Raw genomic sequence first — 19,507 nt, 5'->3', positions numbered from 1 at the left:
AATAAATAATGAAATTGGGTTTTTGTTATTATTTTGACTCTTTGTTTTTTTGTTTTTCAGGCCAGTTTTGTGTCGTCTGGAAACAGAACAGACATTTCTCTAGACGACCCAAACTTCTGGCAGAAATGGGCCAAGATCGCTGAGGTGGAGATCGACTCCAGGTCTGAGAAGGTAAACGAATCCCTCAGCGGAAATGTGTACGGGAAATAACCTTAAAAGCTCTGCACTGGATTTTACTGTGAAAACAAAACTAGTTCATTCCTCACGTACTTCCCAGCATCCAATTATTTCTTCATAATTAGATCTGTAGATTTTATCTGTACTCGGCTGCAACACTTAATTCTCGAAAAAAATGTGGTACGGCCACCCCTACAGCCAGAAAACTTACCATCCACAGACCAACTCTGCAATAAAAGTAGGGGTGGTCTGCTTTTTTTTAAATATTTGCCTTGCTGTGGTGTCCGATAATGAATATTTGCCGATAGCGATTATATACTAATATTTTTAAATCCATGTCAAGGCGCACTAATTGAAATGAGGATGAATATATGTCCACAAATAAGCTTTTCCCTCATATTTTTATTCTTGGATATAAAACAAATGGTTGTATTTATGATTGTGTACAGCCAGTTCTTTAGCTTCACTATATTGATGAAACCCAGACACTAAAAATCTAATTCCATTGCACCCTTTGTGTCAGTGCCAATGCATAAATTTAATATCTTGGATAAAAACAGGTTGATTTTAACAATGAAATCCACAGTTAAATGTAGCAGTGAACTGTGTAAAGACCATACACATTTGGGATGCACGGTTGCAAAAAGCCTGGTTGCCTCCCGCCAGCTCCAGCAGATGGGAGCTCTTAATGAATGAAGTACACATGCTGCAGTTTTAGGCCATGTGCGACTCGTGAGCAGAATACCTCATCATTATGATCCTTATATGCCCCCTTTTCCCTTTTTTTGAACTTATTTTTCCCTTTTTTCAGAATTTTGTTTGAAAATTTGAGTCTTGTGAGCTTTAAGCCGTGTATTAATATTGTTACTTCCTCAAAAAATAGCCGAAATTGTGTTTTGTTTCATTCACGTGTAAATAATCCTTTATTATTAGTCGTTCTATTTCTCCAAAGCTCAAAATGCTGAGTTCCACCTTGTGATGTCATGAAGTGGTAGTTTTCAAGTTAACGGCTACCTTCTTATCTTTTGTTGAGTAGAGATAGAGCAATTTTAGTGCTGAAATTATGATTCTAGTGAAAGTGTATGGAATTTAAGAACACAGTGGAGCACTTCGTGTATTGCTACATCACATCACAAGGTGGAACAGAGTGTTTTATGTGTTTGAGCGAAGAACTATACAAGGTTTGTGGTAACATGTGAGAATAATACGAAATGCGACTCCAGATATGTTTTTGATGAGGAAACAACATTATAGATCACAAAATAGCGTAATATGAGCCCTTTAAAGTATATATATTCTGCATTATTGTGGCTTTAATTGGCCTTTTAACATGCTTTTAGTCATCTTGGCATTTGTATGGCTACAGTACACTAAAAAAACACTATAAATACACCTCTGGCTCCAACAAGGGATTTTGGTGAAAAATTAGTTCCTTCTTTTTTTCTTATTATTCAAGTTTTATTTGACAAAATGCAATAAATATATATTTTCAAATAAAGTTGTAAAAAAATATCTGATTTAATTATATTGCTTCATGGTCCTTGTACCACATGTTTGAAGGCCCAATTTTTCCAATGTATTTGAGTAAAATTTGTCTTTCCCCAGTACAGATATATTGTATAAGCAGCTCTTGAGGTCAACATAAGTGCACGCTATGCTGTCTGCATCTAATTAGAAAGTGTGTGTTAGCATCCTAGTTGTTGTTAGCATTACCGTCAAGGCAAAACTCCGCTCTGGCCTCTGAAAGTCATCTATAGACACTTTAAAAACCTCTGGTTCAAACAAGGTATCTAGGCGTTGGAGTGTCCTCTGTTGTCAATGAACAATGAACATTAGACAACGTGACTGTTATACTGAAAGAGACACAATTTGACCGCTAAAATGCCCAAAGTCTTGTGATGGTTAATGGACTGCACAGGAGGCTTTCAAGTTGCTCATCTATTACGTAATTATGTGGTGAAAAGTTAGTGTGAGCGATTTCTGAAGAAGACCTTAAACGGGATTAAGAAAACAAGTGCAAATGAAGCAATTCCAGGTATGTTTTTGATGAGGGAATAGTGTTATAGCTACGCCTGTCATAATAACATATTTTGATGTTCGATATATTGCTGAAGTAAATATAGATGATAACCCGAGGGCAGATTTAAACCACAAAATCTATTCTAAATCTACAATATTGTTAAAAAAAAAATCATGAGCTGCAATAAATAAACGGCAGAAAAGAAACACTTTAATACTTACTATATAATGAGTCATAGAAGTTATTAATCCAGCCTTTTATGACTTGAGTCTTATGTTAGCATCACAACTTCCTAATTTTATCTCTGCGAGGTTTTTGCTGAAATGAATAAATATTTATAGATAAGACCATGGACAGTGACTCTAGGGCTCATGTCTCTGACAACATATCAAAGATTAAACAAATGAGGTGACAACTTCCCGGGGGGACACGTCTGTGTTTAGAAAGGCAGGTGTTTGTGTGTCACTGCTAAGGCTAATGCTAATTTTGAGGCATAAAAAATATTAAATGAACACCACAAACTGAAATAATCTACACATTTAATTAAAATTAAAATTGATTAATGATTATGGATTTTTTTTGCTTCCTTATTTTATGTTTTGAATAAATATTAGCATTAGCTAGCTAGCATGCGCCTGTGCACAGAGCCTATTACACCAACAGTATATTCAAATAAATAATCAATAAAAAGCCTTTCTGTAAAAATGTGTTTTTAAAAGAGATTTGAAGGAGGATTCCTGCTGCTGTATTAATGGAGGGTGATGAATTTATTTTGAGTTGATCCCTGAGTAAAGGGCATTGCAGTATCAATCCTTGACGATTGAATATGTGCCCTTTAAGTCTGTACTTGTCATTTTACTCTATATACAAGCTGAAAAACCAAACTGCAAGACAGACGGACAGTTTGAGGTAGGAGAAACCACTGTTCACTGTACAACACATTTCTGTCCCATTTAAGTAGGCTATATAAACCAAAAAGACAAAACATTGCAAATTTGGACTAGTGCTTTCATGGAGGTCCATGTTCAAATACTTTTTCAACTTTTTAAAATGTTTTCTTTCAGTTTCACAAAAGTGTATTAAGTGCACTTTTGTGATTTATTTTACAATCTCTACACTCGACCCATTGTTAGGAAATTTCTGATCTCTATAACTTTTTGTTGTTCTCCTCCCTCTGTCCAGGAGTCGCTGGTGATCGACACTCCGCGCGTGAGGAAGCAGACGCGTCACTATAACTCGTTTGAGGATGACGAGCTGATGGAGTTCTCGGAGCTGGACAGTGACAGTGAGGACAGGCCGTGTAGGACCAGGAGGCTGGGGGAGCGGGGCCGGAGGTACCTGAGGGCCGAGTGCTTCAGGGTGGAGAAGAACCTGCTCATATTCGGGTAAGACACAAAGTACAGAAACATGACATTAGGAAAGTGTGTTTGAGACATAGATGCATAACTTAACATGTGATTATAGATGACATTGTAATATATGAATTTATTACATACACATAATATCGATTTACATTTATTCTATACAACAAATTTTTTGTTTTAATCTTTTGACTATATTAAATCAGTTCCTTATTTTTGTTTTTTAATCAAGTTTTATTTAACAAAAAGCAAGAAAGGTATTTAATTTTATTGCGCAGTTGCATGAGCCTTATACTGCATGTTTAAAGACCCTGCACCCAATTTTTCCCATGTATCTGAGCAAAATATGTCTTGCCCCAGTACAGATATTTTGTATAAGCAGCTCTTGAGGTTAAAATTAGTTGTTCTTTGCTTTACCATCATGGCAAAATTCACTCTACCCTTAGAAAGTTGTGAAAAGTGGTTGTAAACTCATCATGGTGAATAATTAGGATACACAGAATGCATAAGCTAAGTGAGGAATAACCTTGGGTCTCTGCAAACTGTTTAAAATGAACTAGTTCTGTTTTCACATTTTTAAAACTGGAAAAAAATAGGTACAGGAAGTTTTAGAGTTTATAGTAATAATAAAGCCATTGAAGTAGTCAATCGCCATGTAGTGCAGTGACTAAAAGAAATATTTTTGAGAACAGAAATGTGTTACAACCCAATGACAAAATGGTTGTGCATAAAACCAAAATAAAATAAAAAGATTTAGACTTTGCCTCTGCCATAATAGTGCCCACAATGAAGTGTTCTAGTTTTATCAAACAGTTATTGTACATGCCGGATGACCTACTTCCTGTTTTATTTTTCAGCTGGGGTCGGTGGAAGGACATCCTGAACCACGGGCGATTCAAATGGCATCTTGCAGAGAGAGACATGGAGGTGATCTGCCGGTGAGTTATAATAATGTAAAACATGCCAATAGTTAAGATCAGGTTTTCAAAGCTCACACAGATTCTTAGATGGGATACTTTTTAGTAGGGGTGGGATGAGACACAATTTCCACATGGTAAGACAAGAGATGAGATTTCATTTATAATATTTTAAAATCAGTAGTTGAATTCACAATTTTGCCCTTACCATTTTTTATTTACTTTATTTACATCATTGTTGCTCTGCTTTTGGAATTACAGCTTCTCAAAATGTGTGACTCATAATGCTTAACCCCTTTTTTGTCCTAGTCAAATGTAAATGTGCAAAAAAATCTCTCAAAATCTCATATCTGCACAAACTTGACCATTTTAACTCGTGAGATCCTGTGGCTCAAGAGCTTGTCCCATCCCTACTGTTCAGTGTAAGAAAATGCAACTAATAGTTTCATTTTATGCTCTCACCTCATTTTCAATGTCTGAAAAAGAACACTATTTGGTATCAGCGTGTCCTTGGGCGACATTTCACCAAACATGTATCTGTATTGTTGGTGTGATTGGTTTTGTTTTGAGGAACTATAGGCGTTAATTGGCAGCCACATTTTGTCAAACTGCCACACAGGCCCGGCTGTTGTTAATGAACCACCAACGAGTGTGACTGAGGGGATAAATAAGCAATTTTTTGCTTTTCAGTAATTTTTTTTTAAAGTAAAAAATACAATATGTTTTTATTTCCCCAAACTACTTTAAAGGAGACATGCGCATATGTCTGCTATAATCTGGTGGAATTTTTGTTTTTCAAATCAGTGAGAATGTACCAACGCCATCACAAGAGCTCCCCTGCATCCCAGTCCGCCGTACATCTCCATCTTAAAGCCACAGACCACTCATTTGAAGATAGTGAGGGTCAGATCTTAGCTTCTTTAACTCCTCTCTCAAACCATTTCTTTTCTCTGGCTATTTTTGTTAGGAAAGACAATTCTTCCTTGAACAGGAATGGTTGCCTCAGACATAATCTGTGCCCCATTTACAATTCCATCCTTAGATCCAAAGCAAACAAAGGAAACAAAGACAACAATAGAACCAGCTAGGGCCATTAATGCTGAATGGTGCCCATCAGGCTGAAACTGTAAACAATAGCTGATTACAGTAGATCCTCCCTGCAGATAGATATAAGGCAGTTTCCACCAGCAATCTGTCCAGAACTGAAGAAGCGGCTACCTGTTGATTTTATGTTACTATATAATTATAAAAACTATAAAGCCATATCACTATGAGTTGTATTTGTCTTTGATAGAATGTCTTCACCCCACATTTCATTATGTAAACTGAATGTTGTTTATTTTGTCCCAGGGCTCTGCTTGTGTACTGCCTCAGACACTACAAAGGAGACGACAAGATCAAGAGCTTCATCTGGGACCTGATCGCTCCCACCAAAGACGGACAGGAGGACCAGACCCTGCTCAATCACTCCGGTAAGACATACTACGCAACACATAGAATGGAAACTGTTGCAGTACGTGAACACAGGCAGATGTTTGTTTTAGTTTTTTCTCTTTCAGTGTTAATGTTGCTGAAGTTGTTGTTGTTGTTGTTGTTGTTGTTGTTGTTTTATCGATTCACAATGGATCAGAAAATTGTAATTTGCTTTTTTTTTCTTTCTTTTTTTAAAGAAAATTCTGTGTGAAATATTTTGGTCTTATCTGGCTCTGTTTGTTCCAGGTTTGTCGGCCCCGGTTCCTCGCGGAAGGAAGGGGAAGAAGCTGAAGACCCAGGGGGGAGGGGAGGTGGAGAACGCAGACTGGCTGGTTCACTGTAACCCTGAGCTGGTGCTGCAGGACGAGAGCTACAAGAAGCACCTCAAACAGCACTGCAACAAGTGAGTCCTGCTCTCTCAATGCACGTTAACGTACACTGACACTGGAGCATATTAGTCATGTTTTGGTCTGCCAAAAATGAATCACTACACTACAAAAATATATTTTTTCTCATACACATTACTAGTGTTAGAATCCTAAAATTTCACTCCATTTCAGTACTAAGGAATAGACTTGATGCTCAATACAGTTTCCAATACCATGATGATTAAATCATAGTACTTTCTTTTATATTATCATGTGGCCTTATATCTGTGTAATCCCTCAGTCGTACGTTCCATAGCGGTTCATTTGCATATACTAGTCTATGTGGTTTTATATTTGTTCTGATACAGCTCAAGATCATTCTAAAGCTTTTCAGAACAGGTTAATTTCTGTCCTGTGAATGTGATTTTTTTAGTATTGATACTGGCTTAAATTAGTATCTAGTTTCAATACTCCTTTTAGTATTGTTTAGTGTCTGATTTTCTATGCTTCTGACAACTCTACACATTACTAAGATAAGATATTTAGCTTGAACTAGGACGTTTTATCTTGAAGGCAACAATCATGAATTTAAAGTGGCTTTACCTAACTTTTCCAGTGAAGGGTAAATCACCTAACACGCCTGTTTTGTATGTTTTACCACCTGTAACTGAATAAATGTATAAAAGATCAGTTTAATGTCATATTGTGGAACATCCAAAAAAGTTCGATAGTTCACCTTAATAAACTAGATGTGCGCTGATAGTCTGAAGGAGGACACGTATCTTCATGAGTTCACTGGGTCTTGGGGCTAGAAAGTCTCAAAATCTGTTGTTATGATGTGAATTTGTGTTGTAGTTTTGAAGATATTTTGATTTCTTATGACCAGTACTACAACATTTTGTCAAGACCAAGTTCACATTTGTTGTTTGTGTCCCAAGGGTGCTGTTGAGAGTGCGAATGTTGTACTACCTGAAGGTGGAGGTTTTGGGAGAAGCAGCCACTCAGGCGCTGGAGGGGGTCCCTGCCAGGTAATGGATTCAAAGTGACAAAACAGTTTGAACAATATTACATAGCAAATCACTAAGGCTAAAATTTGTATTCTGTTCAGGTGAGTAGAGTAGCCAAAAATTGCACTAAAGTAAGAATAGTGTTACTCAAGTACAAAGTAGTGGTCTAAGAAATGATTTAAGTAAGAATAAAAACATGTTTGGGAGGCAAGTAATCAAAGGATATACCTCAAGTCAAAATTCAGAAAAAAAACATTCATTTCTGAAAGAGCAGTGCAAGAAATACAAATGTTTAAATTATGAAATATTGTGAACATAAAGCTTTTTCCATTTATATTCTTACTCACAGTGGGAAAGTTAAGTGTAAGAGTACTTTTACTACAATAAAACTCAAGTAAGATGTATAAAAACTTCAAAACTCTAAGAAGTACAATTTTTGAAAAGGTTATTTAAGTCAATGTAAATATATCTAAGTATTGCCCACCTCTGGCTGTAGTCCTAACTTTGCTGAGTACTGACAGAGATTGTTTGTGCTGACAGTAAACTGGAGGTCACTCTCCCGGACATCGACTACATTGAGATTCCGGCCTCATGGTGGGACGCAGACGCCGACAAGTCTCTGCTCATAGGAGTGCATAAACATGGTAAGGGCAGATTTACTAATACTACATACACTATCACAATGCAAGTGTTGTACCTTAAGTTCAGTGGAGATTGGCAATTCCAGGGCTGGAGCTGTATGGAGATTAAACATACAGTATAAGAACTCAGTCTAAATATTCAAGGTTTGTGTGTTAAACATGTGTGAGTGAAACAAAACACAACACCAGGTCTGTTTTTAATAAGGAAACATTATAACATAGATCAGAAAATAGTGTAATATATGTCCTTTAAACATAGGCTTCTCCCTGTGACTAGTGATACTCCTAACTTAAATTGTTAATTACTTCATTTTATCCTGGTTACTGTGGCCATTAAAATTAACATTCTATTACTCTTGTCGTGTTCAGGTTATGAGCGTTACAATGCGATGCGAGCAGACCCAGAGCTGTGCTTCCTGGAGCGGGTGGGGATGCCTGATGTCACTGCTCTGTCGGCTGAACAGGGAGGAGTTGAGGCCAGTGGAGACGCTACAGACAGGTACAGGACCAAGGCAATGTTCAGTCTGTGTGTATGTGTTTCTACTGTCAAAAGTGAAAGGTACTGTAAGTTTTTTGGCAGCGCTTAAGCTAAGGAGCTGCTATTCACTATGGCTATGGTTGTCCAAAGAAAACTTGATACCCAGATATTAACTGACACTAAAACTAATGTTGAAAGTAGATACCCATTTAAAGAATCACTCATACTACTAGTTTTATATCCCCAAAATGAAGCGCTTAGACTATTATTCTATCAGTAACCCCAGATGTAAATAAGGCCTAATGCCGTCTGTACAACCCACACGGTGTCACCATTGTTGGCATTGGTTTGTTGTGTCTCAGCCTTCACACGGAGCTTGTGCAGGAGGAGAGTGGGCCGAGTGGAGCGTCTGTCGACAAACAAACAGCTTTGGCGATGACAGGCCCTGTGTTGTTTACACCAGTGTGGGCTCCCGCTGCCAACGCTACTACAGACATCACAGCATCATTTAAGAGGCAGATTTAGTCTCATTCACACACATTTAAGAATCCTGTTTGCTTATGTCATCACCTTTTACCAAACAATGCTCCTGCATGTTTTTTAAAGTTTGTAGACTTTATTTTAGAAAGTGATTTTGTTAGGCAATTGTTTCAGATTATTTCAAATTTACCATTCTCAGAAAATCCTAGAGCCAGCATCCTTTAGCTTCCTATACTGTATTTTGCAAATTAAATAGGTAACTGTTCTGGAGAATCTGTTTGTCTCACCGATGTTACTGCTTTGCCTCGAATGTTGCATTTATGCAAATGGTGTTTTATTGTAAAAAATAAAAAATAAATAAATAAATACTGGGCCTGGTGGTGTCTTCGGCTTGTCTCCAAGGAAATGTTTAATGTCATACTGTGGAACATTCCAGGCAAAGCAGTAATATCTCCATGGAGACCAGAAGGTGGCAGACCTTCCATTAGAAGTTACAGTGCACCATTAATATCCTCAAAAACTGTCAAATGATGCACTTGATGATATTAATGACCAGTGTTGGGAGCAGTACATTACAAAAGTGATAGTTTGACAGTAGTTATTTAAATTATGATGCAATTTAGTACAGTCCCAGGCTTTAGGGTGCGCTCACATGGGCCCAATCAATCTGTGGCCAAGGACGGAAACCCCCCAAAGTGCAGTATGCTTGTCCAGTGTGAGTGCACATGATTTTAGTAGTAGTTTATGAGGCCTGGGTCATGTGCGCTGATGTTACTCATAACTGAGGAAAAAATCTGCCACTATTTAAAAGGTTGTTCATGCCTCTGGGCTTATTTTCTCAGCTACAGTGTTAATACTTCAGCACTACATGTAAACAAACAGCGCCCCGTGATGATGGTTCAGTTGGGAAGGTGTGCGTGCGGGCCACACAATCTTGCTTGAGCGAGCGTGGCAACGTGCAAAAGGCCTAGTGTGACTGTGTTAAGGTTGGCTGACTGTAGCTTTGCCTGTTCTGCATAATACGATGTCACAAACTCTTCTGCAGACTTTGATGGCGAGCTGGAGGTAATTGTAAACGACAGACACTTAACGCTGTACCTTCATCTCAAAGAGGAACTCCACAGGCACAGTGCATGAAAGCAAATGGTTTAATATGAGCCCTCTAAACACTCAAACAGGTTGATGGAGGAAATGTGTGCCCAAGGACCTGACAAAACCTATTATTATTCAAAAAGGAGGTCTGGTCTAGCTCTAGTGATGTCCAGGAGTCTTTTTTTTTTTCAGATTTTTTTTCGGTTTTGTTTCTGTTTGGAATTTTCATGTTTCTCTCTGTGACTGGGTTTCCTCCGGGCACTCTGGTTTCCCTCATCAGCCCAAAACATGCACACTAGTTAAAATCCTCCAGCTAAAGGAGTCCTGACCAAGACCAGCTCAAGCTCTGGAGATGAGTCCCTGGCACATCGGGTGGGTCAAATACAGAAGATACATTTCACTAGTTGGTCAAGTTTTTCTTAGATACCAACTTGAGCGATCCATATAAATGAAATATGTACAAAACATTAAAAAAAAACAATAATAAAATAATACAGGCTCTAACAGAGTATGGGTGCAAGTGAAATAATTATGATTCATATGCAGTTATTGGTTTCAATTATGACCTAAATTAACTTGACTTTTTGTTTGGATTTTTTTTTTTGCTTGTTTCTGTCTTCTACCTCATCTCTGGTCCCATTAGCAAGTTCCACATCTTAAAAATTGCCTATTGTTAAATTGCGTTAAGTTTCAGTCTTTCTGTCATTTATCCCGAGGTTTTGTTCTAAACATTTTGTGATAATGACTTTTTGTGATGATGGGATTAAGAACGTCAAAAGTCGTTGCGTCATTTGTGTTTTCAGTTGCTCTGATATGCATTTGGACTCAAGTTACCATACATAGTTATTGAATCCTATTTTTTTCTTTCCTAGTGGCAAAGCAGAGGAGACGAAGGAGGAAGCCGAGAGCAAACCTGATGGAGGAGAGGAGCGTGAGGAGAATGGAAAGGTGAAAATTAATTTTGTCACAGTTTATTAAGATGCAGTGAACTTTAATCGAGCATATTGCTTTGATTAGCTGAACTTTTTTAAGTTTGAAGTATTTTATTCTGTACCCGATTTATCAAATTAGCATAATGTGTCTCCCCCGGTACATAAATATTGTGTAATAGCTCTTGAGGTCAAAATAAGTCAAAATAATAAGCTGTGCCTTGCCTGCATCTAATTAAAAAGCTGCAAAGAATTTTTTTTATGGTCCGATAATCAGGAAGTGTGTGTTAGCATGCTCACAACAAAGTTCCGCTTTGGTCTCTGAGAGTTGTGAAAAGCACTCATAAACTCCTAGTGGTGAATAATTAGGATGCTCAGACTGCATAAGGTAAGTGAGGAATAATTCTGCACCACTGCAAAGTGTTTGAAATGAACTAGTTCACTAGTTTTATGACAGTAAAAAACAGTTGCAGCACCTTTAATATACTTCATCTAATTTGGTCTGTCTGGTTATGTCAATACCCAACCATGTCCATGTCTACTTATAGCTAGACTATTTATAAAACTTTATTGACACAGTGTGAAACAGACAGAGGGCAAAGGTCAAAGTTTATTAACAACCAGGACCAGCAACAGTGACAAGAGCAGGAGGGGGATTGACACCCTCACACACTTTTTCATATATATAGCTACATGTCATGAACAAATAAAAACATAAGAAATACTGAGTGTTTTTCTCAGATTTTGCATATGAATTTGTGCTAACATTGTGATAATTTGATATAGATATGTTTTCCCTCTAAAATAGTATTAGGAACATTAAAGGGACTATACATATTTTATCATATCATCATCTCATAAAGTAACATTTGTCTTGTCCCAGTACAGCTATATTGTAATAGCAGCTCTTAGGGTCAAAATGAGATCACTGTGCATCTCACTAAGTCACTCAAAGTTTTCCGTCACTGTGACGCATTCCTGATAATTGGAGAAATTAAGGAAACATTTCCGTCAATACGTAATGTGAATTTTTTTTTTTTTTCCTGCCCCGGCACGATAGGCCATCTGTCATTTAAATCCACATTAGAGTTTTGATTCTCAGCCAGCTGGGGTCCACTAAACTTTATATAAAACAGCGTACCTTGTATTCATCCGCTGCCCCATGCGCTCTTTGAGCATGATGATTGACAGCAGCCCCAGTGCACAGAGCTCAGCCACCGTGATGTTTTTTCTCTCTCTCAATTCAAAATAATTAACTCCTCATACACATGCACACATACATGCAGTGAGGGTTGAAGACTTGTGGATGAAAGTGCATGTCACTTGTACAGAGGGGAAATACAGCAGAGGAGCTGGAAAAGAAAGGTAGATGCCCTGGAAGAGAGATGTGAAGGTATCTAACACTAAAGCATGTAAACACATTATCAGACATGTTTATTCTGCCATTAAAACTTTGAACGGAGCATAAATGTAATTTAACGTAATCTCGAATGGCTCGGGCTTGGGTCAGGCCCAGACATGCAGGGAATAATTTGTGGTGGGTTTGCAAAGTACATGAGCTGGCTGTATTTCTTTGGTCCCGATCTAAACTTTCTTTCCGTTGGTAAACAGCCTGCAGGCAGCAGCGTGGTGCTGCCCCATATCAATGCACAGGCTTACTGAGGCTTACTGTCCCTGACTGTTAGGTGGGGGGCACAAACGGCGATGAAACGGCCCCACTTCCCAAATTAATTTCCAGTTGCTTTCAGATGCACCACTCTCCACATCTTTGCCTGTAACATTTCACCAGAACCATTGCTTCTCCAAGCAAGTCCCACTCTGATTATAGATTATTACGCAAAAGTCCTACCTGTCCGCCTCACATATCCGTGTCACGATGAGAAGAGCGAAGAACACAGAGCTAAACTCCAAGAGTTTCTGATCCAAACTGATCCCACAGAGCTGCCTGAGCAGAAGACAGAGATATATTCTATGTTGTAGTTTTCTTCATAAAGTGCAATAAATGGCTGTAGGTCAGTTTGACACGAGGAGCAATGGGTCTGTGCAGAGGCACTGCATGATCTGCACAGCCAAATACTACAGACCTAAAGTGCACAGGTTGAGCCCAACATGTAAACGAATAAAATAGAAAATGTAGGGCAGGCCTAGAAAACATAACAAAATGTATTGTAGCTTTAGCTGTAACTTTTGGCGAAGTTTATGCTTTGCCTGGAATATTCCACAGAGACAACCCGATTACTCTTACCAAACTAACTAGCTGCTACTATGGGTTTCAGTGAATGCTTTTTGGAAATAACCTTATTCCTTCTTGTGTCCAGGGAGGAGAGGAGACCTGCTCCAGTACAGACACCTCGGACAAACCTGACAGCACAGCCCCGGGTAATACAGTTATCTGTGCAGTGCAGTCTACACAGTTTCTAATTTGTCAACACCTTTACATTTACTAGTCACACAGTGGAAGTGGTTAGCTATTTTTCAACACGGTATGATCTAGGGTTTAGTTTCTTGTGTTTTTCCTTATGTCTTTGTGGGTTGCCTCCTATCAACTTTTGCAACAACATATACTCCTGGCCAGTTACTTGGTTTACAAATTTGAGTAGAATCCTGACTCCTTAAACTGTACCAGGGAAGGATGGGTCAAATGCAGAGGAAAAACTTCTTTACTGGGTCAACGTAATCTTACCTTAAAGGAGTACTGTGTAACTTTTCTGGCGTAGGATCCGTCAACTGTTGTTTCTGTAAAGATGTTACTGTTTTGCCTGCAATGTTTCACAGAATGGCATTACACATCTACCTCCATGACTGGCAGGTGCCATGTTAGATCTGTGTACAAGTAATCCTACTCACAGTGAGAATACATGTTCCTCAAGGTATTTTTTTGACATAAAAACTATTAAATAAAGAAAGAAAAAGCAATAACTTCTCCATATAGACAAGCAGGAAACCTCCCACCAGGAAAGTTACATAGTGTTAACCTGGTTCATGCCAGATTGATATGTGCTGCACTCTGAATTAAGTTAGGGATGGCTCTCACTAAGAACTGATTGGAGGATGCGTCATAACATTGGAACAAGTCGAAAAATCTTAACTTTTGTTATATCAAGTGAAGAGAAAAGCACAGACATTTTCCTTGTCCACAAAGGCACAAAGCACTTATCTTACACATTTTTCACAAACAAAATTTTCTGTATGTTTTCTAAAATATGCTGAAGTAGGTCTTTTGACGCTGCCAAGTTTGTTTTTGGTTTGCACAAAACTCAGCTCTGTTCTGTGATTGGTCTGCCAGCTTAACCAAGTAAAATTTTGACACACTACAGTACACCTAAATCACATGTGTCAAACTCAAGGCCCGTGGGCCAAATGTGGCCCTGCACATCATTTTATGCAGCCCTCGACAGGGTAAATTAAAAGGTATGATGGTCTTAAAATGTCGTTTTATCAGGAGATACAGTTACACAGCCATATTTTTACATCTTTGCAGATACATATGCAATATTTGTAACTTGAATAAGTAATAAAAATAGAAACGGTTAATTAACAAAAGTTTAAAAGGTAGTTAAATTTATTTTACTTCTGGCCCTTTGATGGCAGCCATTTTGCTGATTTGGCCCTTGATGAAAATGTGTTTGACATCCCTGAGCTGGATAGAAGACAGCAATTTATGTTGAGCAACCCCAAGAGGAGGTTAAAAATCAAAATCTCAATGTTTTTGTTTTTCCCAGAACCTCCTTCTGTTCCAGACTCTCAGACCCAGCTCTCCTTAGACCTCAGCGCTCAGGATGCTACTCTTGTTACCACGACGACCACCGGGACCGGGATGGGCGTGGCTGCTCTCCAGTTGGTGCAGACACGCCCACTCTGGCCCACTGGCCCCGCCCTCACGGCCCGTCTGAGGCGCCTGATCACGGCCTACCAAAGGTTCACCCTGCGCCGGGAGCCAATGCTACGCCACGACTTCCTGCTGCATGATGGACTGGTTGCCATGGGGATCGGAGGAGGGGCGGGGCATCACGGGCCGTTGGCGTGGCAACTGGGGGAGGAGCTACGGAGGTGTACGGTGGTGCCAACCGAAGCTGACCCGCTGTTCCTAGAGTGGCAGAGAAGGTAACTACACACATTTGAAATATATAGTAACATTATGGATGATTGACGACAGATCTTCGAGTTACCATTTATAAAATAAAATTCCCAATACTAGTGTCTACACAGTGGCACAGTCAGTAAAAAGAAGCCCTCCAACCAGAAGCTTGCAGTTTCATATCTTGCCATAAGTGCATTTCATTGTTTTCCCTAGTCACTGAATGTGGCAGAAACAGCATTGGTTGTAATTACTGTAGGACTGGAGATGGGTCTGCTTTGGATGGAATGTTCCACAGTATGACATTAAACCATCTGTTTTCCAGTTATTGCATTTCACGTTTTCACGTAAAATACCTCAAAATGCCTTGAAAAGTATACATTCTCACTGTGAGTGGGGTGACTTTTACTCAGACCAAGCCTAATCTGCTTGTTACCACGGAGATAGTTAAGTTGAATGCCATACTGTGGAACTTCTTGGCAAAGCAATAATAGCTCCAAGCAGGTATAGGACTCCACAACTTAAAAGTTACATTCTGCACCTGTAAATATAATTTCTGCCTAAAACCACAGGATGTAACCTTTTATCCAAAAAACAGACTAAAATAAAAGCATGTTTTCTTTTGCACTGAAAAACTCCTCACTCGCATCTTGCATCTCCACAAAACTGACTCCTATTTGACCCTTCTGCTTGTTTCCATGGAAAAGTTTATCTTTGGCTATAATATACCACAGTATGGCATAAAACTTGTCTATCTCCATGGAGAATGTTCCCATAACAAAGTATGGTTTAAACTTTTTTCCATGAAATTATACAGGTGATATGCCACCTCCAGACGTACTGTTGCTTTAACTTTTCAAAAATCTGTGTTGGATTTTATATGTGTAGAATATAATGGAAAAAAATAATGCAACTTTTAATATCAGACTACTACATGATATTGAATCTATGCATTTCCTTGTAGATGGACGCGTCGGGAGCAGGCAGACTTCTACAGGACCGTGTCCTCCTTTGGGGTGGTGTTTGACCCAGAGAGGAAGGCGTACGACTGGTCCCAGTTCAGAGCTCTGGCCCGGCTGGAACGCAAGACCGACGAAAGCCTGGAGAGATACTTCAACTCTTTTGTCAACATGTGTCGGACCGCCTGCAAACTGCCCCCCAGGAAGGAAGAAGGTCATCTGGAGCATACAATCTTCATTTTGTTTAATTTAGTCGAGATTTTATATCTTAATTTTTGTTTTTATTTTGTGCGTTTGTAGGTCTAGTGGACCCTGCGCTGGTTGTGGAGCCTCTGACAGAAGAGAGAGCTGCTAGGACGTTGTACCGAATTGAGCTGTTACGAAAGATCCGGGAGCAGGTAAATTCACTTTTTATATAAAGCTTATATAATGTTTTTTTAGGTTTAGTGATAATGACAACTGTCAGTGTAAGATTCAGGAAATTTTCTCTTCAGATCTGGATTTGTATCAGACCATGAACTGCTTTTACAATTTGTACATGCATAAAACATATCTAGTTTAGATGGGAGCTATATCAAAAAATAGATAGTATCACATTTGTAGCTTTGGGGATATTGGGTAACAGTGGCTCAGAGGTTAGTGCAGTGATCCCTCAACCTGAAGGTCACAGAATCAATTTCCCTTCGGCCAAGTTCTGTTGTTACGTCCTTAAGCACCTCACCTTACCTGCCTAGTATGAATGTGGTGTGTGCCTGTGTGATTGGTGATGGTCAAAGGGGCCGATGGACTGGCAGCCTTACTTCTGTCAGTGCCCCAGGTTGCTTGTGGCAACAATTATAGGTGTCTACAACTGAGTGTGGAGTGAATGAAGATAATGCAAAAAAAGAGGCATATATTTTTTCAATACTGGCAACCCCTATAAGAAATGTACACTACCAGTCAAAATTTTGAAACACTTTTTCATGTATGTTATTCCACTATTTCCATGATTATTTACACTATATATTTATAGATTCTCACTGAAGGCATCAAAACTATGAATGGACCCACATGAAGTATAGTAAACAAAACTTTTTACTCAAAATAACTTTTAGATCGTTAATAGTAGCCACCCTTTGCTTTGACCACCAATTAGCATTTTTGGCATTCTCAAGCAAAGGGTGGTTACTTAAAGTATTTGAATATAAAATGTAAAGTTGGGTCTTCCGTATGTATATAACATGTAGAAAGAGGTAAACATAAAGAAAAAAAACATTGAATCAGAAGGTTTGTCCAAACTCTTGCTGTCAAAAATATTATTAAGGCATTCATTATAATCCCAATTACTTCTGACATCCTAATTGAATTTTTACACTTCACGGTACCATATTTTGAATGCTTAAGTTCTTCCTTTGCCCTTCTTTGCAGGTCCTCCGACATCCTCTCCTCTCTGCCCGCCTGCAGCTGTGCCGGCCCTCCCTGTACCTGCCCGTGTGGTGGGAGTCCGGCAAACACGACCGTGACCTCCTCCTGGGGGCAGCCCGGCACGGACTCAGCCGCACTGACTTCTATATCCTCAACGACCCCCAGCTCAGCTTTCTGGAGGCCCACCGCAACTATGTCCGAGGCCACCCCACAAACCCCCACCACCCCGGGCTAGCTACTCACCCCGGGATCCCTCAGTCTACCACTCAGATGCCCCATTGCTGCATGTACGATTCGGGTATCCAGCCTCCAGACTACCATGCCGCACACCAGCAGACTCAGCATCACCCAATAGTGCCTTCTCCAGCTCCACAGCTAGACCCCCATGACCCCACGCCCTCGAGCCTGGGGATGGTCCCTGGGACACGGGCAGCCGACTTCATGGACTGTCCCCCCCTGGATGAGTCCCTCGAGCTCAGTTCGTTGCAGCACGACGCAGATGGTTTGCACGGAGGGAAAGGATCTAAAGACGCTCTGAATGGGTTTCCCTTTAATTCAGCGGCTGGGGGCCAGAGTATGTTGAATTCATACGGAGTGGGCGGGGCAGATCTGGACTCTAAGCTCAGGAGTGACGTGTTGGTGGGTGAGCAGGGGTCGTCAGAGGAGAGTGGACTCATGGCTCCTTCTGTAGAGCTCAACCAGATACAGGTAGGTACAGCACAAAAGCATCACCAATACTACTACAGAAACTGGGATGACTTTGGTGAATAGGAAAACAAATCTTACATTTAGAGATATAAATTTGAGTTTTTCTGTCTTTAACTTATGGGATATATACATCTGAAAAAGTGCTAGGCCCAAATTTAAATTCCTTGCTTCATTTTGTGGACATATTAGAGACATACATACATACATATCCAGGAATTTTGGATATCTTATTTTGTATTTTTGGATTATATATCAAAAATATCTTGAGGTGCAGATTGCCCAATTTAGTTGTTTCCAGGTGAAAGCTTGGAGTTGATGTTAAGAATAGAAAAAATGGTGAATAACATGTTTCACTTTGATTCACTGTTCAAATTCAAATATGACTTCATCACTGTGGCCTATGTGAATTTTCAAAATTAAATTTTTATTATGTTTTTTTCAGCACACAAATAGAATGGTTTCAAGTATAGTGCATTACCAGTTGATGGTAAATATGTGTTAATTTAGATAAATCTTATATCAATTTGAAAACGATACAGATATCAGACAGTTTAGATCATTTTTAGAGAAACATACATTACAGCTCATATTTTTACTCGAGTGTCTCTCAACCACAGAAGCTCAGAACAGACTCTTTTTAGAGTAGTGGCATATTGTGTCTTCAGACTTTTATCTGTAAATTTAAATAAAATCTCATTTACTTACCTCACCTTCCGCCCCACAGGCTCCTTGGGACAGCACAGAGACCTCCAGTCCGGCTCATCATATGTTCAACGAGTCGGACCCAATCCTGGGCCCGTCAGGTCTGGAGCCGGGCTTCCTGGAGGAGGATGAGGAGGACACGAGGGGGGCAGACCGAGCCGAGGAGGGGGGAACACTGGAGGAGTGTCTGGGCCTGCCCCCGTCTGCCTCCCCCTCTCACCCCTCTGCTGGAGATGCTTCTACTTACATGCTCTTTAAGGTCAGTGCCTGTCTCACTAATTTTATCGTAAAGCTTCCAAATTACCTATGTGAAAATAAGTTTGCATCTCTGAAATAAACCGGGACTAACATCAGTTTCTTCACACGTAAATATAAAAGATTTTGTGATATAACCAGTTACTGTTGCAAATACCAATACTTTATTTGATTATGAATTTTGACATTGCAGAATGTTTAAGTGGTTTCATTAATCCTCTGTAAAATGATTTGTTTTTTTGTTGTTTTTTTTTGTTTTTTTATCTCTGAGCCTCACAAAACACTTACTATGAAATTTACCAAAATCGTGATGTCACCGATAGAGATCATCTACAAGTCCTTAAAAAATCGCCTGTTTTTTTAGGCATTCATTACTACTGCATGCATTAACATGATCAGGCATGTTCATCATTAGCTAGTTTAATTATTTTCCACATATGTATTCCCTCACTGCCAGT

At 39.3% G+C, this 19,507-nt stretch overlaps 1 protein-coding gene across 2 annotated transcripts in view; it reads left to right on the top strand.

Moving 5' to 3' along the window:
- chd6 (chromodomain helicase DNA binding protein 6) overlaps positions 1 to 19,507 on the top strand; it is a 117,834-nt gene that overhangs the window by 84,269 nt on the left and 14,058 nt on the right. For both annotated transcript variants that reach the window (XM_055222157.1, XM_033966101.2), the window contains exons 22-36: positions 61 to 171; positions 3,380 to 3,582; positions 4,416 to 4,496; positions 5,826 to 5,947; positions 6,195 to 6,351; positions 7,255 to 7,344; positions 7,864 to 7,967; positions 8,334 to 8,463; positions 10,887 to 10,962; positions 13,262 to 13,322; positions 14,666 to 15,047; positions 15,986 to 16,194; positions 16,281 to 16,378; positions 17,388 to 18,092; positions 18,817 to 19,053. In XM_055222157.1, coding sequence (XP_055078132.1) covers positions 61 to 171; positions 3,380 to 3,582; positions 4,416 to 4,496; positions 5,826 to 5,947; positions 6,195 to 6,351; positions 7,255 to 7,344; positions 7,864 to 7,967; positions 8,334 to 8,463; positions 10,887 to 10,962; positions 13,262 to 13,322; positions 14,666 to 15,047; positions 15,986 to 16,194; positions 16,281 to 16,378; positions 17,388 to 18,092; positions 18,817 to 19,053 — 2,766 coding nt within the window. The remainder of the gene's footprint in view (positions 1 to 60; positions 172 to 3,379; positions 3,583 to 4,415; positions 4,497 to 5,825; positions 5,948 to 6,194; positions 6,352 to 7,254; positions 7,345 to 7,863; positions 7,968 to 8,333; positions 8,464 to 10,886; positions 10,963 to 13,261; positions 13,323 to 14,665; positions 15,048 to 15,985; positions 16,195 to 16,280; positions 16,379 to 17,387; positions 18,093 to 18,816; positions 19,054 to 19,507) is intronic.

The sequence above is a fragment of the Periophthalmus magnuspinnatus genome, chromosome 5 (genome assembly GCF_009829125.3).
Source record: "Periophthalmus magnuspinnatus isolate fPerMag1 chromosome 5, fPerMag1.2.pri, whole genome shotgun sequence".
In the NCBI taxonomy this organism is placed as follows: domain Eukaryota; kingdom Metazoa; phylum Chordata; class Actinopteri; order Gobiiformes; family Gobiidae; genus Periophthalmus; species Periophthalmus magnuspinnatus.
The sequence above is the reverse complement of the archived record's forward strand: the minus strand, read 5'-3'. Positions and strand labels throughout refer to the sequence as shown.